Source organism: Gadus chalcogrammus, chromosome 4, assembly GCF_026213295.1.
Source record: "Gadus chalcogrammus isolate NIFS_2021 chromosome 4, NIFS_Gcha_1.0, whole genome shotgun sequence".
In the NCBI taxonomy this organism is placed as follows: Eukaryota; Metazoa; Chordata; class Actinopteri; order Gadiformes; family Gadidae; genus Gadus; species Gadus chalcogrammus.
The window spans coordinates 8,550,484-8,577,250 of NC_079415.1; the positions used below are offsets into that span (position 1 = coordinate 8,550,484).

The 26,767-nt window shown below is 39.6% G+C and overlaps 5 protein-coding genes across 11 annotated transcripts in view; 3 read left to right on the forward strand and 2 right to left on the reverse strand.

Annotated features, from left to right (window-relative positions):
- The first annotated feature begins 1,873 nt into the window (after positions 1-1,873).
- ube2g1b (ubiquitin-conjugating enzyme E2G 1b (UBC7 homolog, yeast)) lies at positions 1,874-11,660 on the forward strand. 2 transcript variants are annotated; one of them, XR_008895302.1, is made up of 7 exons: positions 1,874-2,158; positions 2,610-2,712; positions 2,800-2,897; positions 7,416-7,594; positions 8,008-8,115; positions 8,780-8,944; positions 9,114-11,660. XR_008895302.1 is itself a non-coding variant. In XM_056587771.1 (6 exons), exons 1-5 carry the CDS (start codon positions 2,116-2,118, stop codon positions 8,092-8,094), a joined length of 510 nt encoding a protein of 169 aa, XP_056443746.1. In that variant the 5' UTR covers positions 1,874-2,115; the 3' UTR covers positions 8,095-8,115; positions 8,780-11,518. The 2 variants fall into 2 exon arrangements, 1 of the variants encoding a protein (XP_056443746.1); XM_056587771.1 differs by having other exon boundaries at positions 8,780-11,518.
- Positions 11,177-14,417, reverse strand: arpc3 (actin related protein 2/3 complex, subunit 3). Its single transcript, XM_056587770.1, has 7 exons — positions 14,318-14,417; positions 13,807-13,906; positions 13,426-13,502; positions 13,030-13,098; positions 12,421-12,547; positions 11,841-11,935; positions 11,177-11,725 (listed from the first exon to the last, which is right to left on the reverse strand). Exons 1-7 carry the CDS (start codon positions 14,321-14,323, stop codon positions 11,663-11,665), a joined length of 537 nt encoding a protein of 178 aa, XP_056443745.1. The 5' UTR covers positions 14,324-14,417; the 3' UTR covers positions 11,177-11,662.
- Positions 14,418-14,512: 95 nt separating this feature from the next.
- Positions 14,513-17,760, reverse strand: gpn3 (GPN-loop GTPase 3). The gene is made up of 8 exons (XM_056587767.1): positions 17,546-17,760; positions 17,273-17,381; positions 16,944-17,111; positions 16,520-16,644; positions 16,087-16,202; positions 15,653-15,749; positions 15,314-15,442; positions 14,513-14,832 (listed from the first exon to the last, which is right to left on the reverse strand). Exons 1-8 carry the CDS (start codon positions 17,591-17,593, stop codon positions 14,767-14,769), a joined length of 858 nt encoding a protein of 285 aa, XP_056443742.1. The 5' UTR covers positions 17,594-17,760; the 3' UTR covers positions 14,513-14,766.
- Positions 17,761-18,179: 419 nt separating this feature from the next.
- On the forward strand, positions 18,180-25,776 carry rnf170 (ring finger protein 170). Of its 2 annotated transcripts, none has more exons than XM_056587768.1 (7): positions 18,180-18,246; positions 19,170-19,336; positions 20,020-20,095; positions 21,830-21,941; positions 22,663-22,736; positions 23,094-23,225; positions 23,578-25,776. In XM_056587768.1, exons 2-7 carry the CDS (start codon positions 19,194-19,196, stop codon positions 23,845-23,847), a joined length of 807 nt encoding a protein of 268 aa, XP_056443743.1. In that variant the 5' UTR covers positions 18,180-18,246; positions 19,170-19,193; the 3' UTR covers positions 23,848-25,776. The 2 variants fall into 2 exon arrangements, with proteins under 2 accessions (XP_056443743.1, XP_056443744.1); XM_056587769.1 differs by having other exon boundaries at positions 18,201-18,265; positions 19,172-19,336.
- Positions 25,777-25,877: 101 nt separating this feature from the next.
- Positions 25,878-26,767, forward strand: part of hook3 (hook microtubule-tethering protein 3) — a 30,072-nt gene continuing 29,182 nt past the window's right edge. For 2 of the 5 annotated variants that reach the window (XM_056587917.1, XM_056587916.1), the window contains exon 1: positions 25,904-26,111. In XM_056587917.1, coding sequence (XP_056443892.1) covers positions 25,962-26,111 — 150 coding nt within the window. In that variant the 5' untranslated portion in view covers positions 25,904-25,961. Of the gene's footprint in view, positions 26,112-26,767 lie in introns of all 5 variants that reach the window. The other 3 variants (XM_056587918.1, XM_056587919.1, XM_056587920.1) reach the window with 2 other exon arrangements.

Consider the following 26,767-nt stretch of genomic DNA (forward strand, 5'->3'; position numbering starts at 1 on the left):
TGTGGTGGTGGATGGTTTTAAATGTCAGTTTTATCCGACAATACATATTACAGTGCTTTATTTGCTGTACTAGTCAAAATTGCATGTTTTAGGAAAAACATGATGCACAGAGCTGTCATAATAGCAGATGCAGCGCAGAAAGATGACAGCTCTGGGACTGGTTTCAATAACACAACATTGAATGTATATGGTATAAAAGGGTAAGCATTCAGCTGACATTCGCTGGATAGAACATTACTATTCTATTTCAAGGTCAACGTTTCATGCCAGCAGCCATTTCCCAGTCTTGTCTCTTTTGGTAATTTTAAAGGAGGTAAACGGTAGCATTACCCATTTTTGTCTCGTGACCTGGATAATTATGCTTGCATCTTTCTTACATAGCTTTAGTCCTTGACATTTCACATTATTCTGCTTTACATTGCCGACACTAAATGACAATTGGTTATCAATGACAACTCAGTAATGTATTTACCAATGGCTTAGCGAAACACCCAATATGGAAAGGAATATAAACAGAATTGAACAAGGTAAGAAGCTTAAGCCGAAGGACATTTTGTGCCCAGAGGTAGGTAGGTCGAATGCAGTTTGAGATTGACAGCAGTGGAATCCTGTAGAACGGAGTAGAAAGTGAATGACTAATACCCCTCTCATCATCATATATATTCTGGCATGTGTAATTGCGCCCCTGGATGTACAAAGAGGGGGTTACAAAAATTCTTAATTCACTTTTGTCAGATATTGAACACATTGGGTTTCCATCGTAACTGTGTCAGACTGTTTGTATTCAATGTGAAGCTCACACTGCCATCTAGCGGTACATCACTTCATTGAGCAGAGATATCAAATTAAAGCATTTTTCTTTTTTAAAGCATTGTTCATTCTATAAATATATAAGAATAATATTTTGTTTGAGGATGGGCCTCTATTTATTTTCTTAAATAATTGAAAACATTGGAATCCTAAGTAACAGGCAGCCTACACAGGCCTCAATGTTGTGAACTTGGTGGTGTAATTAGTTACACCAAAATTCAAAAGCGTTTGACACTGCCTGTCTTAATGGATGGGAAGGCCGTGAAAGTATGGACAGGGGAATTTTGCATGACACTGTATGGGGCTTGTTTTGTTCAAGATAAGGCCTTCCTGCATTCTGTTTTTTTGTGCTGTATGTCTCCTCTCAACTCAGGGCAGATGTCATCTCGTTTTTTTCCTATTGTTTTGTCATTTTGATGTGGCTTTTAAATCGTTCCCACACCACAATCCATACTGTAAAATACAAACAAGAGAACATTATTTATAATATATATGAAGGTGCAAATAGTTACGGTTATTAAATGTGTGTTAAGTTAATATGCAACAAAGAGGTTATTGTACATTGACAATTGAAATGGACATTATTTTACCACCAGATAAGATGTTGAATAGCTAAATGCCTTTTCAAATGCGATATGTTTGTGAAATCACAAGTGGGAGCATCCACCACAGTGTATGATAGATAAATCACCTCCCCTAACACTAGTCTTTCCCCCGGGCACAGCAACCCCACACACAGGGCACTAACACAAACAACGTACGGTATGATTATGTTAGTCATACATCAAGATTTTTACTCCTTATTGCCCTTATACGCAAGTAATTGCATTTGAAAATACGATAAAAATAATAGTAATAATAATAGGGATCGGTATAGTTTTGGCCGATCCCCTTTGATCGAACATTCAACGTTTCTTATTCCGTCACGTCAACACTAAATATCAACAACAAAGTCAGGTATTAATGTGTGTGTTTTTTTATATTTTAAAGTTGTTGTTTTTTTTACATCGTACCGAAGGGTTGCTCAAGGCTTTATATATCTGACGTCAGCACTATGCTCCGCCCCCGAGTGTCAACCCACGCAATATCCCGGAAGCTCGGCACAGGGGCGCATGCGAGAAGTTTTGTTTGGCTTGTCGGTGGTTCCCTCATTTCTTGTAACTTGAGTTGTTGCTGAGATTCACCGTGAGCCAATTACAAGGCCTGAGAAGAAACGTGGACGACGTTGAATTACCTTAGCCGAGTATCTACATTCAACTGTACTGGCAGTTCGTTTTCTCATAGAACTCAACTCGTTAATAGAACATGACAGAACAATCAAATCTGTTACTGCGTAAACAACTCGGAGGTAAGTTAGCCTGCTCGGCTTTAGTTTAAAGGTTCGCCTGCGGATCAGATGAGCAGCCTGCCACAGTGACTTACAGATTTTCATTTTGTGTGATGTCTGGTCTTGGGTTAGCGAATTGTAGCTTAATCCAAGTAGCAACATTTGTGTCACGTAATGCTAGCCATGAGGCGGCGTCTGATAATCGCATGTCAAAACGTCCATTATGTCACACATGGCATGTGTGTGTGTGTGTGTGTGTGTGTGTGTGTGTGTGTGTCTGTATTTGACCCGGTGTATGTTCGGGCGATTTCACCATTGGCTCAAAATAGTCGTGATCCTTTTCGGCCCTATAACACAGCATCCAGGTTACTTCAATTCTCATAACGTCATGACATATAGGTTATGTCATATAGGTGACAATAAGAATAACATGGCTATTCTCATATGAATTTGCACTGTGCTATTGTTCCAGAGCTAAACAAGAATCCAGTGGAAGGCTTTTCTGCAGGTCTCATCGATGACGATGACATATACCAGTGGGAGGTCGTTGTTATCGGACCACAAGATACCCTGTTGTGAGTTGAATACTATGACCAAGTCGATAGTTGTATTCACTTTCTTCCATATCATCTAACTCACAACCAACCCTTTCTAACTTGCAGCGAGGGCGGTTTCTTCAAGGCTCACTTGATATTTCCCAAAGATTATCCTTTGAGACCGCCGAAGATGAAGTTCATAACAGAAGTATGGCATCCTAATGGTAAGGATAAATGATCAACATATAGTTGTTAGTTGATGTACCGGTCACAAGCATTATTTCCATTTATCGTAAACATTTATGTATAAGTACATTGGTACATATTAGTGTTTATTAGATACATCAAAGCCAACAAGCGTCATAGAAAACTATATATACGTTACACACAAGTTATTTCTTCGAGGTAATGGGGCCTGACCTAGCCATGACTTTATGGGTCAGCTGCTGGGTGTCAGAGAGGCCTACAGTATTCCCATGTAGAAATGTCTTGGGTATTCCGATGTATAGTATCCCCAGGTCTTCCCATGTAGAGAATAGCCTTAGCTATTCCCATCTAGAGAATAGCCCTAGCTATTCCCATCTAGAGAATAGCCCTAGCTATTCTCATGTAGAGAATAGCTCTAGCTATTCTCATGTTGAGAATAGCTCTAGCTATTCCCATAAAGAGAATAGCCCTAGCTATTCCCATAAAGAGAAAAGCCCTAGCCCTAGCTATTCCCATAAAGAGAATAGCCCTAGCCATTCCCATAAAGAGAAAAGCCCTAGCCCTAGCTATTCCCATAAAGAGAATAGCCCTAGCTATTCCCATAAAGAGAATAGCCTTAGCTATTCCCATGTAGAGAATAGCCCTATCTATTTAGGCAAGGCAAGGCAACTTTATTTATATAGCACTTTTCATACACAAGGCAGACACAAAGTGCTTCACATATAAACATTGTCATACAATAAAATAATAGATATAAGTAAAAGAAAACGTATGGGAAGAAATGGGTAAAATAGAAAGTTAAAAAGGCATTTTAGTATTAAGATAGAAAATACAGGCAAAGTTAAAAAAGCTTTTTAGAAAGTGTAATGTATTCAAGATTAAGCAGAAAGCTAAAGCAAACATAAAAGCCTTCAGTCTTGTTTTAAAGGTGCTCAGAGTTGGGGCAAGTCTTAAATCCTCAGGGAGTTTATTCCAGCTATTTGTTGCATAGTAACTAAATCCTGCTTTCCCATGTTTCGTGTTTATAATTAACAGATTGGTCTCAGAGGATCTTAGTGGTCTAGAAGGCTTATGTAGTGGAAGCATATCAGTTAAATATTTTGGGCCTATACCATGTAGGGATTTATGGGTTAGCAACATAATTTTAAAATCAATTCTCTGACCTACAGGAAGCCAATGTAACGATTTCAGAATTGGTGTAATATGTTCAAATTTTTTGGTCTTTGTTAGAACTCTAGCAGCAGCATTCTGAACAAGCTGAAGCTTCCTCAGAGTTTGTTTTTGGAGACCTGTAAGGAGACCATTGCAGTAATCAAGCTTACTAGTGATAAAGGCATGTACGAGTCTTCGGTGGAGCCCTCTAAGTCTTGCTACATTTTTAAGGTGATAATATGCAGATTTTGTAACTGATTTGATGTGACTGTTGAAATGTAGATCTGAATCCAAGATAACCCATACATTTCTGGCTTTGATTGAGGTTTTCAGGGACAGAGAGTGAAGTTGTGTGGTTACTTTAAGCCTTTCCGATTTAGAACCAAATACAATTATCTCTGTTTTGTCCTCATTTAGTTGAAGGAAATTTCGGCACATCCATTCTTTCACTTGCTCAATGCACTGGCACAGCAGATCTATGGGCCGATAGTCATTTGGTGATAGCCATATATAGATTTGCGTGTCATCAGCATAGCAATGATGGTCAATATTGTTATTTTGCATGATTTGCCCTAGTTGGAGCATGAAGATGTTGAATAAAGAGGGTCCTAAGATCAAACCTTGTGGGACTCCACATGTCACGTTGGTTGATTCTGATACAAAGTCGCCATTGGAAACAAAGTAGTTTCTATTTTGTAGGTAGGACCTGAACCAATTTATTACTGTGCCTCAAAGCCCCACCCAGTTTTCTAACCTATAGTATTGTATGGTCTGCAGTGTCGAATGCAGCACTGAGGTCAAGTAGCATTAGTATTGAGGTTTTGCCAGAGTCTGTGTTAAGAAGGATGTCGTTTACAACTTTAATAAGGGCGGTCTCAATGCTGGGCATGGGTCGGGAAGGGTAGATTCGATATATATAGTTGTTAATAATAGAGGCATCTAGGCTCCGCTTTCTCAAAAGGGGTTTAATAACTGCAGTTCTCAAAGCTTTTGGGAAATTGCCTGACTGGAGAGAGTTGTTAACTATCTGCAATATGTCTACTGCGAGGCAGTCGAAAGCATTCTTAAAGAGGTTGGTAGGTAAAGTATCAAGGCAACAGGTGGATGGCTTTAGTTGTGTCACAGTTTTTCACAAGAGTTTGAGAGTCTATAACATTAAAGCATGCCATCCTTGCCACGTTACTTTTGCCTGCCCTCAACAGGGTGGCAGTCCAACATTTTTGTTTGAAGTGGAGATATTGATGGCGCGTCTGATGCCTTCAATTTTATCAATATAAAAAGCTGCAAACTCATTGCATTTCTGCGTGGAATGGAGATCAGGTGGAATTTGTGTTGGGGGGGGTTGGTCAGTCAGTCTCTCAACAGTTGCAAATAGGGTTTTTGCATTATTAGTGGTTTTAATGATATTGGAGAAAAATGTTTCTCTAGCACTTTTTAAGTCTAAATTGTAGGCACGGAGGCTCTCTTTATAGATATCATGGTGAAGTTTTGTTTTACGCCAGATGCGTTCAACCTTCCTGCATTCTTTTTTCTGTGCTGTTACAGAAGCAGCTTTTCTCCATGGTGCCTTTTGCTTTCCAGAAATCGTTTTAACCTTATAAGGTGCAATGACATCTATGACTTTCAAAAATTTAAAATTAAAGTTTTCTACAAGATCATCAGCAGAACATGGGTTGAGAGGTGGTAGCACCGCACTCAACCCATTTACATGGAGAGAATAGCTTTAGCTATTCACATGGAGAGAATATTCTTGGGTATTCCCGTGGAGAGAATAGTCTTGGGTATTCCCATGGAGAGAATATTCTTGGGTATTCCAATGTGATATCTTTTGCGACCCTGGAAAAATACCAGGACATGTTCATTAGGCTCCTTGCTCATATAGCTTTAGCTGTTACCCTATAGGAGTAACCATAGGTGTTCCAATGTAGGGCTAACCCTAGGAGGTCCCCTGTAGGGCTAACCCTAGGTGTTCCAATGGAGATAGTGGTGGTTCTAGACACATTTTACTCGGGGGGGCCAGTGTTACACAAAGGGGCACAAAAAAAAGGCAAAATATATTTAAAGATTAACTTTTTTGAAGGAGCTTATGCCCTAAATCATCAAAACCATATAAACATTTGTTTTGTAAAAGCGTGCAACAGAGGTAGGGCCATAAAAAAAGAAAAAAAAATACAGTACAGGGTACATCATACAGTGTGTCAATGTGAAAAAAAACCCGGAGAAACTGTTCCCAAGAGGCTGAGCTTACAGGAAGGGTTACAGCAATTTTTCAGTCTAAAGAGCTTCCCTGTTCTACTGTTCTTTCCTCATTTAATGATGGCTGCCATTAGAAGAAAAAAAAACGCAGGGGTATGCATTCGATTTTGTTGCATCACCATCCCTCCCTACTCAACACCGGCAGATAGCCTACTACTCGTTATCCCAATGCAACAGCCAAAATGGATGAAAATACGTGGTTAACATCACAACATTGTGTAGGCTAGCCCTAGCAAGGATACTGGCATTTGGATACTCGCTTCTGCTTCGACGAGTTTGCCTAAATATGATTACGTTTCTAAATATATCGAGACCAGACATTTACAAACTTAATTTCATCATTAGTGTGAGGAACTACAGTAACACGGTTATGTGCAAGAACAAGTAATTCACGAAATGAAATCGTTTTGCTTAGCTTCTACTCTTGCCACAGGAGAAATCGGGGCTCCTTTCTCCAAGAGTAGTCGCTGAGCTCTCATTTACCGAGCAGCAGCAGCAGCAGCAGCAGCACGTTGTTTGGGTGCGGCGCTCTAATTTACCTATGCAGCACGATGCATTGGTTCGTAAAATCATAATTGTTTTATTTGGTCAGCACGAGGGGGCCACAAGGGGGGGGCAGGGACATGTCTACAGGGGCACTGGCCCTCGAAGGCCCCTGTGTAGAACCGCCATTGAATGGAGGGCTAACCCTAGGTGTTCCAATGTAGGAATATCCCTTAAATAAATCGATTTGTCATATTTTCTTGATGCGTTAAGAGTAGGGAAAAAATGCTCAACAGTGCAATAATGTATAAACACAGGTGACTAAAATGCAAAACAAAATCTTGCATTAGGTTTTATAGCAGGCTGTTTACCGGTCCTTTACTGACCATGTAACATAAGAAAATGACGCCCAATCATCTTCCACTGACAAGAAACCGATACCTATAGCCCAGTTAAACATTTAACCAATTGCTAGCTAATGTTGAACTAGAAGGGCGATCCTGACCCACGTATCACAACGTCTCACATCATTAATTAAAATTGTATACAGATATCAATATTTGTATTCCTAACAACTTTTCTAGGGGGAACTCAATCACTAATTGATTCCAAATCCTCCCCCTCACTTTATATTTTTCCAACAGTGGCCAAGAATGGCGACGTGTGCATCTCTATCCTGCATGAGCCCGGAGAGGACAAATATGGCTACGAGAAGCCAGAGGAGCGCTGGCTGCCCATTCACACTGTGGAGACCATCATGATCAGCGTCATCTCCATGTTGGCCGACCCCAATGGAGACTCTCCTGCCAATGTGGATGCAGCTGTAAGCAACATCACCGGTCAAGCTCATGGATACTAGTGGAAGTAGGAAGTCTTCTTTAGCGGAAGGCTAGCCAGACAGTGGCATGAAATAGTTGCTCAAACTAGCTGAACCATCGTTCATCCATAATATTCATATTTAAATATGATTAATTCATATTTTTGTCACATTACACAACATCGCCCTAAAAGGCCATTCACAGCAGTGGGAATATATGAACGTTTTTAAATGGTTTAAATGGTCCACGAAACTGTATAAAATAGTTGCCACTCGTCCAGGATTCCAAAGTGTTGCCTACACAAGGGTTACAATGCTGTTGCTGCTATAAGCAACCGTTACAGTATATTTTATCAGTCTGATGCTGCTATATGAACAGCTGTTACTTCATGTTGTGATCTCTGTGATAACATTTGCAGAAAGAGTGGCGGGAAGACCCGAACGGAGAGTTCAAGAAGAAGGTAGCGCGCTGTGTGAGGAAAAGCCAGGAGATGGCTTTTGACTAGAAAATCTGACCCGAGAAGAAGGTAGGCACACCTCAATCCATGCTCAATGCTGAATTACACTGAAGGGCCTAATCTTACCCCCAGCTTTGAGGTTGATGAACCAATTAAAATCCAATGCATGTTTGACATCACAAGCGGGCGTGTCCACCTAGATGTACAATGGCTAGTTCAGAACAGAGGTTGTTTCAGAAGCTGGCATTGTACCAGCTTGCAGTGATTTTGCTGGCCTTGATGTGGCACAATTGCATCGTCTGGAGTTGTTGAGACCATTCATTGAAAGACGCAACACAAAATTCAAGGACTGTATTTTATCTGTAAATCCAGTAAACGCTGGTATATTTGCGTTTGATGCACAATTCCCTCTTAAAATAAGTATCGTAGCCTAGTTTTGGTATGTAGCAAACAAGTCCCTTTCACTCTTGTGGTCCATTATCCGCCACTTATAAATAACCAGGTAGATACTTCAATGCGGGACGAAACCACACTCCGCGATTAGACGAAGGTCATCCCTTAAGCTCAACCCACCAGTTCACACCGCTTCAGCATTCGTTAATTAAGGACACTATAAATGTATGCAAAAGTGATGAATCAAAATGACGTATCTTGAAGTGTGACACAATAGGTGAAAAAGAAATACTTTACTTCCATCATTAATGGATGTAAAATGTCTGTTTTGTATTTTCAGGATGGATCTGACTGATGAATTGCACTTGGGGTTGCACTTAAAAGTCAACGTAACACCCCCTCGCAGTTCTTCTGAACGGATGAATGAACGATTGCCTGCACACTAAAATAACATGCAAGGATGTCTACTTTTGAAAGCTGTGAAAACTCAAGTACCATCGTGGTGGTAAACACATTTATTTAGATATTTTAGGTCTTTCTTTTTTCCATTTGCCAGTATGATATCCATTGTATAAGAAATTGGTGTGTGAATGACGGATTTAATATTAACCTCTATTGTCAAATCGGTTTGTGTTGCGCTTTCTTGACACTATTTTATTCCCCACATTTCCTAGGCTTACAATATGGAACTGTCTTGGCAATAACTTCCACATTACACACTTAAAAGTAAAAAAAAAGCAAAAGCTCCTTTTGTGCAGTGTTAATTTAAGTGTGTGTGTGTGTGTGTGTGTGTGTGTGTGTGTGTGTGTGTGTGTGTGTGTGTGTGTGTGTGTGTGTGTGTGTGTGTGTGTGTGTGTGTGTGTGTGTGTGTGTGTGTGTGTGTGTGTGTGTGTGTGTGTGTGTGTGTGTGAGAGAGAGAAAGAACTTGGGTTTGTTAGTATTCAACATATTTTCAATTTGCATTTCACTCGAGCTTTGTTATCAAACGGAATTGGATTTGACCGTTGAGCCTCTGCTAAAACGAAGGCCCCTACAGTCCTTGCAGTGACAGGAGTTATTCAAAATATGGTTTGCCGTGAACCAGACCACAGGCAGAACTGATTAAATAAGGTACAACTTGACATTCCGTTGGATTGTTAAGATGATAGTCACATGACTGTCTTCTCAGAAAGAGGTCAACTGGGTATTCTGACGCTGTAGTGGCGATATGACTGGATTTCGACAGTTGTTCATTATGTATTAAATCAATGAGGCTCATTCATTGTAACATTGTCATTAGCATTGAAGAAAAAACTATCCTTTAATTGCTTCCTCCTTCTATGACCTGTGCAAATGCTGTTATGATGTCTCAACTGCATTGGGCGACACAATTAAGTAATATAACTACTAATACGAATTATTTGCTCAAACTTTTAAAATTAACAATAATACAACATTCTGGAACCGAATATAACATTGTTTTTATCATTTCATGTTATGCAAGTCTGCTGGGGGGGGGGGGGGGGGGGAAGGAAGGGGAACTCCAAATTGATTAAGCACAGATTTGCTAGACATTTTGCTATGAGACTTTCTAAACTATTTATTTAGATACATGAAATGCATGATTGTTGTTTGGGTATTTTGTTTTCAGTCTGCCATGCTGAGCCATTGTTGATGCAATCCTGATGTGTGTTAACATTTCAGAAGTTTAGAATCTGTGTTTTTCCCCACAATCCCCGCAATTCCACCTTGCTGAGGGGTTCCTTCTCATGAGGGGCATACATGTCCACATGCTGCCTTACTTTGACTCCCTGCAAGTGGGGTCTAAAATACATTCTCATCTATAAGCCTCTGTGGCAGTTCTGAGAAGGCACCAAACTCATGACCATCACACACAAATGTCACCTGTAACATTCATATAATATATCTATACATATCGATATATGTATATTATTTGATGTATACGAAAGAATCCCCCCAAATCCATGAAACAATTTGCCCACATGTCTTGTTTTCATTTCAGACCCCGCATGAATGATGAGATAACTTGAATTTAGTTACATTTGTATCAGAAGACTTATCCTAACTTAAGTCTGAAATACTTGATCGTGACTAACAATCCACGAGCAAAAAGCAAATGAGCTCAAGCATATTTTTGTGTAATATAAATATTTGAAAACTATCCCAAGGTGTGTGTGTTCCTTTGATAACCCTAACGAACGTGTGCGTACTGCTTCTGTCAAAGGCGACGTCCCAAGCCCTACATTAATATCATTACATTATGTGTAAATATGAAAAAATTACACCTTGCATCAATGACTTGAATGGAAAAGCTATAGTCAATTGATTCACTTTGATTAATTTATTTTGTCCTGGGTGAATGGCAGTCTATTTATAAGCACTTATCCTTCACTCTGAGGAGGTGGTTAAGTGTTGGTCCGTGATTGCTATAGGCTATACAGGTATAATGTAGCATTCAGTGAGGGGGTGACTGAAAATATGAATTGAAGGCACATTAACAAGCATTTAAAGTGGAGAAATACTTTAAGGTACATTGACAAGTGTTACATATACTGTGCTGCAATCTAAGACGTTAGTTTCATCCAACATGTGCATTCAATGCATTCAATATCCTGAATATCAATATTCTGATGTTTAACCAGCATTGAACTACCTTGTCCCATTTTGTGAGTACTTTACTTGGTATCCACTTTGACTTATTACACTGTACTTAATGGTACTGATGTCATGGTGGTGCTGAATTGCACAACTGATTTTATGCACAAGCTGTTTGAGTGAAGGTTTACGTTTGCAATGGAATAACATTGATTTATTTGAGCGTGTTTCAATTGTGAAAATAAGCAATAAATCTGGATATGAGAAGATTCGTGATTTAACGTTCGTATTCTCATGTCTCATTTTCTAATCTGGGCCTTTAAACCCCTTGTTTTAATGTGCTGACCATTATTTCCCCCACCGATGGACACAAAATATCCACCTGGGTGATGTCCCACTTTATTAAGCACGCACACACCTAATATGAAATTCACAACCCAATACTTTCAGATTTATATGATTGCTTTATTTCATTAAGCACCAGCTCAATATGATTAACAACCAGATGAGTGAAGGTATATTTCTGGACTGCATTAAGTACAAAATCCTCATGTCCGAACGTAAGTATTCAAAATAAAGAAAAAGTAATCAATTTTTGCACAAGTAATAAGACACAGGTTGAGGTCATTTACTGGCCAGGAGCAGACAGACTTTTGTTCATGAACTGCCTCTTGACAAAGCACACCCACCACTGGAAACACAAAACACAATTGTTATGCCAGCGCAGACATTTACAAATAGAACATATCTTTTCTCAAAACGTAAATACCAAATTACAGATGAAATTTGAGAGCACAATTTCTCACCTTGCTTGGCTTGTCTGTCGCGGAATCAAACACACGGTCACATAACCTCAAGCCAGTCTCCTGGCGAAGCTGCTGGAGGTAGGATCTCATCGTCTCTGGAAGGGAAACAGACAATGGGTTCACGGGCAGAGAAGAGTAGATTGCGTCATAACTTAACAAGCCATATTTTTACATAGGATAATTGTGTATTCAGACAGCTTTTTCGTATTTCGATAAAAGATATGTTTTAGAAATAACTAGGGTAAAACATTTTTATTAGTAAAGAATATTGTGGGCTATGATCATTCTAAATCATTACTCCCCTCAAAATAAGCCCTTGCTCATTTGAATTAAAAAGGATTTTGGATGGATGCTTTGTAATGTCTCCCTCTATTCTCTAATTGTAAATCAAACACTTAATTATATTTATGCTTTTGCCACAGCAACAGTTAGCTAAAATGAATAGAACAATGCACCATTTTTTTTCTAATGGAGTAATTCCTTGTTTAGTTCAAGTACTTAATGAAGTACAAATTAATAATAATAGCTTCTGGGAAATAAATGACTAATTTATATGGTGCTTTGATGACAAGTTCCTTACCGTCCTCCTGTTTGTTAGCTGGCTTGGCGTACATGGCGTTCAGAGGGAAGCCAGGCTCTCCGGGAATGGGGAACGCGGTAATGCCCAGGGTGTACATCTCCTTCTCCCCCTGGCCCTTGGAGCTACACTTTAGACACAAGAGTACACGATTAGATCCTTAAAGTCCCACCGATGATTTTTTCTGAAACCAAGATGTGGTGTTGACAGACTATGGGGAGAAACTTTTAGATCGTGGCAGGAATTTGAAATCAATACACAGGATTTGTTCATTTCAGTATTAACGTTCACAGAAGGGCTTGTTTTTTTTATTTTCCAGATCATTGTTACTCCTTTACAATCTGCCCTTAGGTGCTTTCACAACTATAGTTTGGTATAAAGCAACAACGACTTTAATCAAAAATAACCAAATTTCCACCATTTGGTTACACCATTTGGTTACACCATTTGGTCCCCCCCCCCCCCCCCCCCCCCGAGTTTGAATAAGCGTTCTCCCAACCCTAAATTAACCCTGCTAAGAAAGGGAATCACTTCAGTTTGATGATAAAGGACCAAACCGCTAAGGTGTGCAAACACACCCTATCTTAAGTTAATGTTGTTCTTATTATTTACCTTCTGTAGCTTCTTTAGGCATTCAGAAATGTACAGTGTGACATAGATGAGTGTCCTGTCGGCCTCATTCTGAAAGACAAGAGTACAACGGAAAACATTCATATGAATATGAGCATGTGAAATATGCAGTAGGTGGCGATCTTTTCAGGGTCTTAAATTAAATAGGATGGGGAGCGCCGTGTGGGAGCCAAGAGGGGACTGAATAGTTGAGGGCAGCAGAAAGACAAGCTGTGGCATGTGGAAGAACATAACATGCACAGGCCTCGAGCAAAACAGGAACAGGCAGAGAGGTCTGCTGCTAGATGTTAAAAAAAAAAATGTACCTCAACTTGTGTGCAGCTACAAATATCTATAAGTCATCCAGAACGATGGAGTAAGCAATAATCGTTTACTGACCTTAATTTCGTAATTCTTAAAGAAGACGTTGGCTTTGAAGTAGTAGATGGCCTCATCAATTATGTCGGTATCTTTGGCTGGAAAAAACAATACATGTTGATACCGCTATGAAACCAAGAATTCAATGCCATTGGACTACCTTGAATTTGCTTTTAACAATAAAAGACTCCTCTGATTCAAATGGGACACATGAATATGCCATATCACATACGTAAGTTTTGCATCATTGGTTTGCAACTAACCATATAAGGAAGCAGAAATGCAACAAGGAAATAAATATGACGTAACAGGCGCATTCAAAATATCCTCGATAACACTGTACCAATCAAGTCAGTGGATGAAGAAAATACTGAAAGCTAGAAAGAGTAAAGCAAGACCTACTCTCTTTTGCAGCTGGTCCTTTGAACTGGGTTTTTAAGGGAAGCAAAGCCATGTTCCCCACCAGTTTGATGTCACCGTCCAACAAACCTGAATGATACGCCTGGAATGAAATTAGTGTCATTTATTTGTAATGCATGTAATTGTCAGACGAAACATTATTGTAAACGGGTATTAACCCGTTTCAGTAACAATGTTGTGGCATCAACGACAGCAAGAAAAAACACAGACGCGTATCCGCTAATAATTAACACAATTTATGACAGCTATTTGTTCTCCCTCTTTGACTTGTTTAATCGATAATAATTTAAGGTTACACGGCGATGTGCTGTCAAACTTGCTAGTTCTAGTTTCATAATTTTTGTTTGCTAGCAAGCTAGCTGGGCTAGCAAGCTTGTCATCTCAAATCAAATCAACACTTTATCACCACAGGTCTTTTCTTTTTATCGGCACAATGATCATCTTCGATCTATGAAATGGAAAATATAGCATTGACCTTGTCATCGTTACTTACCGGCATCTTGACAAATATCAATCGTTCTGCTCGGCGAAAGAAAATCGACAGCGATGCAAGACGCTGCTTCCGCCTATCCCACCCTACGGCTTTACAGGAAGTAGACTCGTGTAGAGAACAAGAAAGACCACAAGAGGGCGATGATGCGCAAGTGACGATGAATGGCAAATTAGTCTTAAAAAAAAAAAAAAATCATGAACACTTCACAACATCATCCAGCAAAAATAATCTGTGCATATTTATTTAAAATCACATACAAGTCTTAAACAAGAAAAATAAAAGTAAATGCTTGAAGATAAATAAAAACGCAGACAACTGATATATACAAAGATGGTAACCTTCGCAGCATTGTGGGTGTCGCCCTGCATCTTGTTGTTGTGAATCAATGCATTATGTTTTTGATTGACCCGCACATGCATTTTTCCAGGTACAATTATTTCAGGATCCTCTCAACTCCCCACGCTGTCTTGAAACAATTCATCCTGCTGCTGGTTTCCAGAATCTTCTTCTAACTCCTATGGAGAGGTAAAGAAAGAAATAGGACGGATTTCAGTATAGATATTAGCAGTTTATATTATAGAATTCATACATCAAACCATTGATTTTTTTATATAATATAATATCCTTGCAACAAACAGAATCACAGGTGCTAGACCCCAGATCCCTGCACCGTAATGATAGTATGTTGTTCTACTTTGTTTAGAGCTATACTTCAGATTATCATAATTTAAGGCTGACCCGAATACATAATTTCAAGCTTTGGATAATCATTGCAGTATCTCACATTGGCAGTTTCGATGGTACAGAAGTATTTGAATAATATTTAAAAGGTCCAAATACTAAACATACAAAGGATAACTCAGTTATTGGAATATTTTGGGCCTCTCCTGCCAAAGCACTTTTAACTTGATTGCAGATGAGGACTTTCCCATAAAAGCTATAGGCCAAGCTCCCACATAGGAACACAACATCAGATCACGCCACTTTGCACAATACCTTCGGCTCCTTGAACTCCAGGTCTTCTCCATACTGAATAGAGAAGTCAATATTCTGCAGAACTATATTGATTCCTTCCTCATCGGAGCGGTCGAACGGAAGAAATCTCACCATGCTATAGTCATCAATCTGGTGACAAAGAAAGACAGCCATCGGCAAAATAATATTTCTCTTCAATCCAATACACAGATTGTTTTGTAGTGTTTTCGATCAAATAAGAATATAAACCTTAGTGTTAAAGATTAGAAGGAGAGCAAAGGAAAATACGACATGAAGACACCTCCAGTATAATAGATGTCAAAAGCACCGTAAATGATAGCTTGATTAAATTGAACTTACCAGCTCACAGATAGCTTTAGTGAGCTTATCAAATTTCTTGCTTCTGAAGCTGGCCGAATTATCTTCCATCATTGAAAACATATCTGGGTCCAGATATCTGATGGTTAAAGAAAAAACATTTTAATCATTGTTTTGACTGAATGATGGATCTATATATTTATTTATATAATTTTCTTAGCATAAAGAACCAAGTCTTACTTCAAAGAAAACAAAGGGAAAGCATGGCGTCATCAATATATTTGGTGAACATATTCAAAATAATCTCGACAATGTACGTGCATTGTGCACCAGCATTGTATGTAAACCTGCTCCCATCATTCATGTCAAATATTCTACCATGATTAAGGTCCACATTAAAAAATGGAAGGCCTGTCTTTGACAGATTTGATTGCGACCATTTCGCAAAACATGACTGAGCTCAGAAAGACACCCACTTCTCTATCTCCTTCTTGGCCTTCGGGCTGAGCAGGTCCATCTTGGTCATGATGTTGACCTGAGGGATCTCCAGAGACACCATGGCGCTCAGCGCGGCCATCACTCCAGAGATGAACTGCACACAATAAAAACAAGGAACTGTTGACCACGGGAATTCAGTATGTTGCTTCACATTGTGCCGATTAGGCATTGAAACAAGGTTCCTCTAGGGAGAAACAGGGTTAAGAAAATGAGCTTCAGTGTTTAGAAACCGTCTAACAATCAGGTTTCTAGTGTATGTTAACACACCGATTGATAAGAAGCGTATCGTTTCATGTGACTAAGTTGACTCGAATAACTTCAAAGTAGTACAAATGCTGTACTCATTAATACTAGCAAACAAATGTCAATATATATTTAATAACAAATTTGACAAAAAATATATAGTATAACCTTGAAGGTCTCCACCATGAACTGCGAGTCCACCAGAAAGACGCCACACACACGAAACTCCCACTGCTGCAGTTGCTCCACCAGCTGTTTCATCACGGGCAGATGTGTGTAGAGCTCGATCTGACCTGCAGAGCACAACCACAGTTTGACAGGGCATCTCTGGTGCCACTCAAAAATGTCAATCCGAGCAATGAAACCTGATCACAAAGTGATTTGTAAAGATACTTAAAGATACCAATGTCTAATTAATGATTCAAATAATATAAGACCATAATATTATTTTAACATAATAAAATAATGCAGTGCTTCTGACTCGATTAGAAAAGGTCAAAACATAAATAAGGGACTCCAATCTACATTGTAACATGAATACCTGTTTGAATTTGATCATTTCTAATATTACATATCAAATGTAGGACGCTACCTGGGCAGTCAAAGAGTATGTAATCGTCCTCGACATGGCCCAAGTTCTCCTCCAGCCAGTCCAAATTATTGGCCAAGTACTCCATACAGAAGACCAAACCTCCGTTTGGGCCAAACCTGAGAGACGGATCTTCCATCACATCATCTACCTGTATCAGCTCACGGATATCTACAATCAACAAAAAAAACAAAAAAGTTTTGAGATGTACAGAAAAGGTGTACAATTAGTTTGAATAAATAAGCTACAATGTGGCCAATCTTTGTTGAGTCATCGATTGATGACTTAACTCCATAATGGAGCAGCAGTTTATATGATCATCTCGATCTCACCTGCCATGACAGGATAGCTGAAATGTTCGGCAGCGGGGTCAAGATTGACCACTTGAACAGAGCGATTGATGGCCTCTGCATGTTGTACCAGAGTAGCGCAATATGTACTCTGAAATGCAAGCATACCGTCTCACTTCAAATCTTGTATTCTCTATTTGTTACATAGTATATCTTGAGCAGAGCCATTCTGGCTGGGTAAGCATGCATTTCCCACCATTCAACTCAACTTTCGTTGATAAATTAGCAAATTGCTATATAGCACTTCATTCTTACCTTGCCACTACCAGCCGGGCCCATCACTAACTGTGCGTAACGAGGCATTCTGCCTCTCCGGTCCAAACCTTTTCAGTTGGTGCTCACCTCTCGAAGATGGGGAGAAAAGTATTGTTATGGACCTAATAAAGAAGCCCCCACGTTTATGAATAGATATTGCATTTTCTTCTTCGTCCTCTGATGGATGTATCAATCACTGAAGTGCACTGCCCCCAGTAGATCAAAGAGGTGAACTGCAACTTGAAGACGTATACAAATATCAACAGTTGTTTACTTACGTAACGTTGATGTTCTACTGCTATGGCCTACTGTAATAAGGGCGTTATTAGCATCCAATATCTTCATGAGAATCAAAACGCTTGGAACTACATAAAACATTCTTACATAAAATGCATACAACATAGGAACGTACTAATGTATTTATTAATTTAGTAATGCAAGTAATGCTAATGCATTTTTAATTATTGATCTATTTTGCTGATTTTAATGTCGCTGGTTGATCTATAATGTTGTAATAATGTTATTTGGCATGCCATCACGTTAACAAACTTGGCAAAAGACTGGCGGTCTGCCACGGTCGGTCATAGAGACGCGCACATTCTGGTCGGACGGCCCATAATTCATTGCGCGACTACGAAACAGCATATAATGGTGACGTCAGGTTGGGGATCCTGGCTTCGGACTATACGGAAACTCAACATGTATGTTTTAAAATGCAAGGTATGGCTGTGTTCGTTACAAATAATATTCTAAAATTAATTTACACCCAATTACCGTCTGCATGCCTAGGGGGGTTCGGTTGTTTCAGCGTTTAATAACATTAATTTACATAACTTTAGGTCGAGACAGACGCATATTTTAGAAGCTATTCAAATGGTTCGTTTAATGACAGGGCTATCACTAGCAACGTTAATAATACACACCCGTGTTTATTATCTATTGTTTTAGCTTACCTGTATTGTAAACACTGTTCTAAGCCTGTGAAATTAGTGCTGAAGAAGCTTGGCGTGAACGTCAGAAGCTCCTTTGCTGAGTGAGTCAATGGTACTGGCTAGTCTGTAATCAGCTGTTAACTTACCTTGACCGCCTGCTTGTCTCATAATGTCATGTTAGTAATGTCAAATTCCGTTAAAGCACCATTGAAACGTTTATATAATCGTTGCTATTATTTTTGCCAACTGAGAAGCTAATCCTTAATGAAATCATTCATTCAAACGTTTTGGGAAAGTAATTCAAGACATGACAGGCTTCCAGAACATGACTACTTGACAGCAAGGGTTTAGATTGCAGATATATGTGAACTATGTTGTTTGTTGTCAGCAAATATAAAGATTCAAAGTGATTTTTTGTGGAAAAGGGAGAGAAAGAAACATTTGTTTGGCCAAAACGGCACTGTTATTATAAGGGAAATACTGTTTATGTTTTATCCAGAAAGCCATATCAGCTTCTTCAATCGTCAGAGAACATTTTGGTCCACTGCATAATATATTTTTATTTTTCAATTTTTCAGTTTTTCAAGCATTTGGTTTACACGTTTTTACTATTCATTTAGCAAAAGAAGAGCTTTCTGCATGTATTACATATGTACATGCCTCCAATAACACTGTGCTTCCCATGTCTTCAGAGACGTAGGATATGAGATCGTGATATGGAGGACGGCCAATGTGGGGGGGATCTGGAATACATGATCCAAGATGAAGACACCCTTATTGAGGGGGTCAGTAACCAGGTGCTTTTTGTGGTGGTGCTCAGTTTCGCTTTCCTTGGAGGCTTACTGACTTTACTCTGCAGGTATGGTATTAATATTCTTGGTTCACAATCCATTATTTTACTGGTATCTCAATGTGGCTTTGGTGAACTGGCTTGCAAGATTATTTTTTTTAAATGCTCCCAACGCATCTGCTCCGAGTAGCCAGATCCAGAAATCTAAAACCTAGTCATGGTATTTAGAAGACTCACAGCACAGTGTTTATGAAAAATGTATCCCCTTGATCATAACTAAGGCAGGCGTTGGAATGTATAGCATATCTCTGTGTCTTGATTGGTCAAACACCATGCATCTGTTTCTGTATTTCTAGATGTATTTACTCTAAATGTGGCAACTAAGGTACTGAAGTAAGAGACATTATCTAAGATGGTTTATTTACAAAAATCATGCAAGGCACTCTATCTTGAGAGATTATTATTTTATTCAAGCAACATAGGCCTTCTGAAAATACTTTTTGACTCAAGTTATGGCATATGATCATTAAACATGTCTAGCTTCTGGTTTATGGTGTTATTCTACCAGATGCATGTTTCTATAGGAGTTTTGATTTTATGTTGAAAGCTTTATTGAGTAAAATGATCATGTTGATAGCGATAGCAAATGAGATTACATCAGCATGTCCTTTTTAGATTTTAAAATAAATCCCTTATTTTTTTTCGAAACCATCAACCTATTAAATGAGGGTTCTGCCCTTTGACCTTTGCAGGGAGGAACACCAGGACATTCATCCAGAGAACCAGGAGCACGTCCGAGCTGTTCGAGAACAGCTTCAGTCTGAGCAGGTGAGGAAATCACAGAGTCATCGTAGTCACAAGAAAAATACAGATCCGACTCTATAGTATTGGACAGACTAGGTAGATAGATATGTTAATTCATAATAAAAAATGACCTTATTACATAAAGCGCCTTTTATTCATGTAGTGACATAACAATAACAATGATATAATCCAGGGATATTTTTTAATAATGTCTTATTTCTGGTAATCCTTGCGACTATGAGCCCATTGTGTGTAACTGTGTTCTTGCAAAGACCTCTAGCATATTTGTTTCGTGCAACCCCTAGTAGCGTTCCACTAACGCTCCTACCAAGTATGGCTTGCTTGTCGCTGGGCAGCTGAGCCTGTCCAGGTGTCCCTACAGTGGCTTCTTGATGACTCCATTAGTCTTTCCTGCTGCCATAGAGGATTACAACAGATGGGTAGCAGGAAATATGTGTTAATGCCTGATGACTTGTCTTGTCTTCATGGCCAAAATTGTGTCATATAGGGGAGTTCACTCTCAGTAGTCGAAAATATTATGACTAAAGTTGAGTATAAAATCAAACCACATGATGTGTTACAATGGTTGAGTTGTATGATGGGTTTGTCAATATGTGTAACTCACTTGAACAGGCTTTGTCGTTGTGTTCTGTATACCCATATGTGAATGTGATATGGTCGAGTCAAGTGATGTTTTGATCAGGTTAGAAAGGCCACAACATTCTACATATAATGGGAGTTGGTGCACACTTTTTTAACCACAGTAAAATATGATTGAAGTACAATCCAGCGCCACAGCAGAGAACTCTATATGGGAACAATGCATTCTGTCATTTCATTACAGCATTCTGATAGCATTGATGCAGAACAAACATAACTAGAATAATATCCTGCAGAAAATGCGGTGAGTGCTGTAGTGCAAAGTGAGGTTGAAAATATGTTTTAATAAAGCCACATAGATTAAGACATAAAGATACGTTAAATGGCTTAAATCAAGTGATGGGATTTGAACAAAAGTTCATAAATCTAAATGGAGTAAACAATGTAAACATGCACACCATTTAAGAAAATGTAAATGGTTGGAAACAAATAAAATGATAGCTGAATGAAAAGCGCAATGCATTGCTAAAAATGCAGAAATGTCCAATGTATTGCACGGCTGGTGTGTGTGTGTGTGTGTGTGTGTGTGTGTGTGTGTGTGTGTGTGTGTGTGTGTGTGTGTGTGTGTGTGTGTGTGTGTGTGTGTGTGTGTGTGTGTGTGTGTGTGTGTGTGTGACGTTTAGTTACGTCTTAAACAGTTGACATACTGTACAGTATTGACTCCCATGTTAAAAGAAAAATAGTATTTTAAAAGCAGAATATCTTAAAAACTATAAATTATTTAAATAATCTGAAAAGAAGCACGTGAGCATTTATTTTCTGAACATTTAAAAATGTGCGTCTCTAGGGGAAAAATTGAGGAAGGAGATAGGTCCCAAAGTTTGTAGAGAATAATAAAGAAAGAATAAAACTTATGAAGAACAATAGTTGAGCACTGCATGCAGGTAAAAAAATGAAGGAGTCAATTCATCCACTAACAGGAATATTCACTGTGATAGCCATACGCCAATGAAGGTTTAGTGGCACTCCCATGATAAGCATATCAACAGCATAAGTTAACATAAATAAAGGAGGTAACTGTTATTTTAGCACGCCTTGCTGCACAAAGCCTGTAATAATTCCGCTCTGTTAATGTGTGTTATTCTTCTGCTGTGACAGGATGAAAACCCTGCGGAAGCCAGGCAGCAGTATTACACGGACATGTCCTGCCCGGTTTGTCTGCAGCAGGCAGTGCTGCCCGTAGAGACCAACTGCGGACACCTCTTCTGTGGTGAGAGCCAGACTCATATGCTGTGCTCAGGCTCCTTAAATGTAGTCTTCTGGATAGCCCCCCAGATGGTAAAACCTCATCAAACTCATCGACACTGCTGATGGATGAGGCTAGGGGTACAAGAAAAGTAGGACTCTTTTTGTTCTGTTAATACTCTGTCCCCGCAATATAGGAAATACCTGGTCATGGTGTAATTCATTTGGTACCTTTACCAGGGAAATATGTACTTTTGGTTATTAGTGATGTTTTTGGAAGCAAATCATTATGTTTGTGTAATAATGAGCAACGTGAAAAACTTCGAAAGTTTTATCAGAAAGGTACACAACTATTAACAGGTATTAGGCTGAGGATTGAGGGGTAAAACTTTAATTGAAACATATAGCATAGTTATAGCTGTGGTTAGTTATTCTAATAGCATTTCCCGAGGCGGCCACTAGAGGGTAGCCGTTTACATCTGCACCTCTAATATTTACCTAATCAATGGACATTGATGCAATCAATGGACATTGATTAGGAGTCTTGTCATAATATCTTCTGCATATCATTTGTAAGATCAGGCTTCGCTTTAAATATGGGAATTTTTTCACATCGTCAAAAATGATCTGGTGTTGTATATGCTTTGTTTGTGTATGTGTGTGTGTTTTTTTAATTTATTTATCATTATCTAAGAATACATATGAGTTATTTAGTTAATGAAGGACTATGCTGTGTTGTTTTGCAGGTCCCTGCATCGTAGCCTACTGGAGGTATGGAACTTGGCTGGGTGCTATACACTGTCCCATCTGCAGACAAATGGTAAGAGTTGATTCATATGACTATCATTTTAAATTAACATTTTTTATTATCTTACCTGGATTCCTCCCCAGCTTCTTTATTTTGAGCTCAATAGAACTATAGCAAATCACAACTCAATGTTTATTTACTAACAAAGGTTGATAATACGGCATTAACTATTTTGTTAATAAATTTCATGGGAATCTTTCTAGAATAAAAATAAAAGCTGCCTTGCCTCAAAGTACACTGCACGTACCCTTACCGCACAAACGTAGCGATGACCCCCCTCTTCACGGCTGACTCCAAAGCAGAGCTCGGTGTGACTCTAGCACCAATCCTCATCATGTGTCCCCTGTCCCCCTCGCTCCTTGTGTCCAGGTGACGCTGCTTTTCCCCCTGTTCCAGGAGCACGACTCCCCGCAGCGGGTCCAGGATGGGGAAGCCGTGCCCCAGCTCATCCACCGGGACATCAACGACTACAACCGCAGGTTCTCAGGGCAGCCCCGATCCGTGAGTACCCCGCAGCTCTGCGTCCTACACTGATACACAATCCAATATGATCAGTGCCCCTGGGCCATGTGGCTTTTATTGTAGACTGGAATGGTTTGGTTTTAGTTGGTGTTGTAGATATTAAAGGGGCACAAATCTGCTGAAGATGCAGCTAACATCTTCAAACGGACTGTTAGGTCAAAGTATTAACAGTATTAACAGAAAAGCAAGGACTATTTTACATCGAGTTCAATCACGTGCCACGTAGACGCAGGCAGAGGGAGAACCTTGGGGTTCAAACCCCAAAAGTAAACTGGAGAAACGCAGCATGAAGACCCAACCTATGCACCTTGTGGCTCTCCCTCCCGCTCAGCTGATGGACCGCCTGCGAGACGTGCCCACGCTGCTGCGCCACGCCTTCAGGGAGCTCTTCTCCATGGGAGGCCTCTTCTGGATGTTCCGCATCCGGATCCTGCTGTGCCTGGTGGGCGCCCTCACCTACCTGGTGTCCCCGCTGGACTTCCTGCCCGAGGCCCTGTTCGGCCTGCTGGGCTTCATGGACGACTTCCTAGTCATCCTGCTCCTCTTCGTCTACATCTCCATCATGTACAGGGAGGTGGTGACGCAAAGGCTCAACGGCTGAGCGGGGGGGGATGGGGGAGACGTCCGGCGGGCGATGATCTCGACGTTACCCCGACACGGAAGGAGAACTACAAATGAGACTGGAAGAATCCCAGCGGAGGATGAATCTCTTGCGACTGGTTATTGTTTTGTTTTGAGGGATTGGAGTTTGAGGTTTATTTTCCACATCAGTATGTACAATCCATGTACACAGATGCCGCAATACCTGGTGTTGTAACCTGGATGTCTGTCTAAACAATACTGCATTGTAATCCATTTTTCCACACTGGTCATTTCGATACTTTTGTCATCCATTTTTTGACAGCATGTTGGACAACAAGGCAAATACTGAATGAAACATATCGCATCTGGCACATTGTGTTTTGTATGAAAATGCATTTATTGCAATATAAACTAATGTGAATTATTCTAATTGTACTTAACTTGAATTTGGCATACTGGCATCATTCTGGTTTGAATTTGCTAATCTGAACAGGATATGTGTAGTGTGTTTGGTGCCTTGTTCAAACATTTTTTTGATGAACAGTCTTTATCAGAAACAGTGATATTACACTGAAATTAAATAAGGCGGCTCTCTGTTGCTTTTTGGAATGTAGGAGCAGAATTAAAAACAATTCAAATGATTCAGTAAAGTTAGTTTCAGTAAAAAGGTTGTGTGTTTTACCTTCACCCAGATTATCAAAAAAGGGGTAAAGAAACACATGGGCTTGTTCCGTTTGGTATCCTGATGTTAGTGAATTGGGGAGGGGGAATCATTATTTGCATGATTATTATGCATTTATTATGTTCATTATTAAACAAATAAGGGATTTCTTACCGAAAGTTTTTGCTGGCAACTGGTAGTACATTGCATTAATTGAATTGCAGCCGTTTAGTTTCTTCGTTTTATATGGAAAATAAAAACTTGCGATTGATTGTATTATTAAATAATTTGTAACCTAACGGTCAGAAACTGGAAAAAAATAATAATTAAGAAATCATACAATCAATTATGATTGTGTAAGACGTGACATTTATGAATGATGAGTGATAAGTTTATGAAGCCAAACTTGCGGTTGTTCATTGGAACCTTCCTAGACAGCCGCCATTGGATGTTATGGCTTACGTCACAGTGGGATTTATTGATTGTATGCGCGTGCAACATACGATTTTTCATATAGGCCTACTGGTGATGTTGATGTCATACACATTTCATAAGAATAAATTAATAAGGATAAATGTATGGTGGCAATGATCGTTTGAATCTCACAGATGTAAGACTATGATTATGTCAGATCAGATGTGTGATCAGCGTAAGGTGTGTGCTTTATGCATGCTTTATGTTGGCCCATAGTGCACTTAGAAACTTTTACATTCCTTTGTCACAGCTGACGAACCCACACACCCTGTTTTGACACGCAACATATTCATGTCATAATATCTAGTCTAATTAAAACATTATCCTAGCTTCATGGAAGATAAACAATTACATGACATGCTATATAACAATGCGTTATTGACTGATTGATTGATTGTGTTCGGTTATAAAGCTTCATCATAAGTGTAATTTATACTGGGGACATTGAGGACATGTCGCCATAACTTTTTGTAATGGCAGATTAAGTCCTCATCACTTTTTAACAGCATAATTGGTTAAACATGATCTGAGTAATAGCCTGACGTTGTTAACCTTATTCCTTCTGTTTCTATTTTTTGCCTATTTTAGAGCAGTGATACATTTTTATAGCTGGGTTTTCAACAGAAGGCTAAATGTGATATTGGCATTGGATTTGATTCCAGCTGTGGATGAGATCTGCATACATGGACTATTGTTACTGCGGTCGAGTATTTTCGTACGGTTCTTGCCGTAATGATATACCTGCCCTGACTTTGAAACAAGTCGTCTTCAATCTTGTGAAATATACAACTAATAACATTATTCATTCGCAATACTTTCTCACCCCGTCCACTCTGATTCCCAGTTAATAGGGGAATCAGACCCGAACAATATAAAGGTATTCAAGAAGGCGAAAATTATTCTCGGGTTCTTCTTTAAAACCCATTGGCCCTGTGCGCCGCGGCCCGCCCCTCAGCGACCTCGGACCGTAACGACACGCGAGGCGCTGAAAGCGGAATATGTCAGTGATTGGCCGGACGGATTTGCAGCGGAGATCTCCTGAGTGTACGAGGCACATTACGTCGCCTGTCTCTGTTTTGCCACAAAAGTCTTCGGCGACGATGAGCACTTTGGACCGAATGGAACTGTGTGAAAGCCTATTAACATGGGTAAGTCGTGTAAAGGAAGATTATTGTATTACGTGGACTGACACACGGCCTTAGTAGATACTGGTTATGTTAGCATAGCATTCCAGGCTAATGTTAGCAATTCGGGCTACGTTGACGTTAGCTGCTGTGTGGCTGTCGGCCGGAGGATAACAGAGGCATACGCTGGTTACGTATACGGAATGTCAGTATATGTGTGGTTGTTTGGCTCGGCTAACGGTGTGTTGGTAGAGAAACCGCTGGTAAAACGTACAGGGATGTCCTTTTTATTTAAGTTTTACTTTAATTGATAATGTCAGACATCCGACATAGCTATGCTTAAACGCGATCTGGGCTAGAAAATTCTCGACAGATCATCACTGAGATTTGGTCTTCATCGCAATTATGCCAACCGCTAAGGAGCCGATCATCCAATGTTCCGGTGTATGTTGTTTTGTGGACATTGTTGGGCAGGTGAATTACGTAGTCTGTCATACCTGCGTTTTTCCTATATCTTATATACCTTAGGGTTCCTACATAAACAGTGTAAACAATTGATGGTTTGCATTTGTCCTCTGATTATGCGTTCAGCAAAACCTAACGAGACACATTGAGCTACAGCACAACAGTGAGGACTTTGTCTTCAACAAAATGATTGACATTTTGGAAGCTCGTGTTTA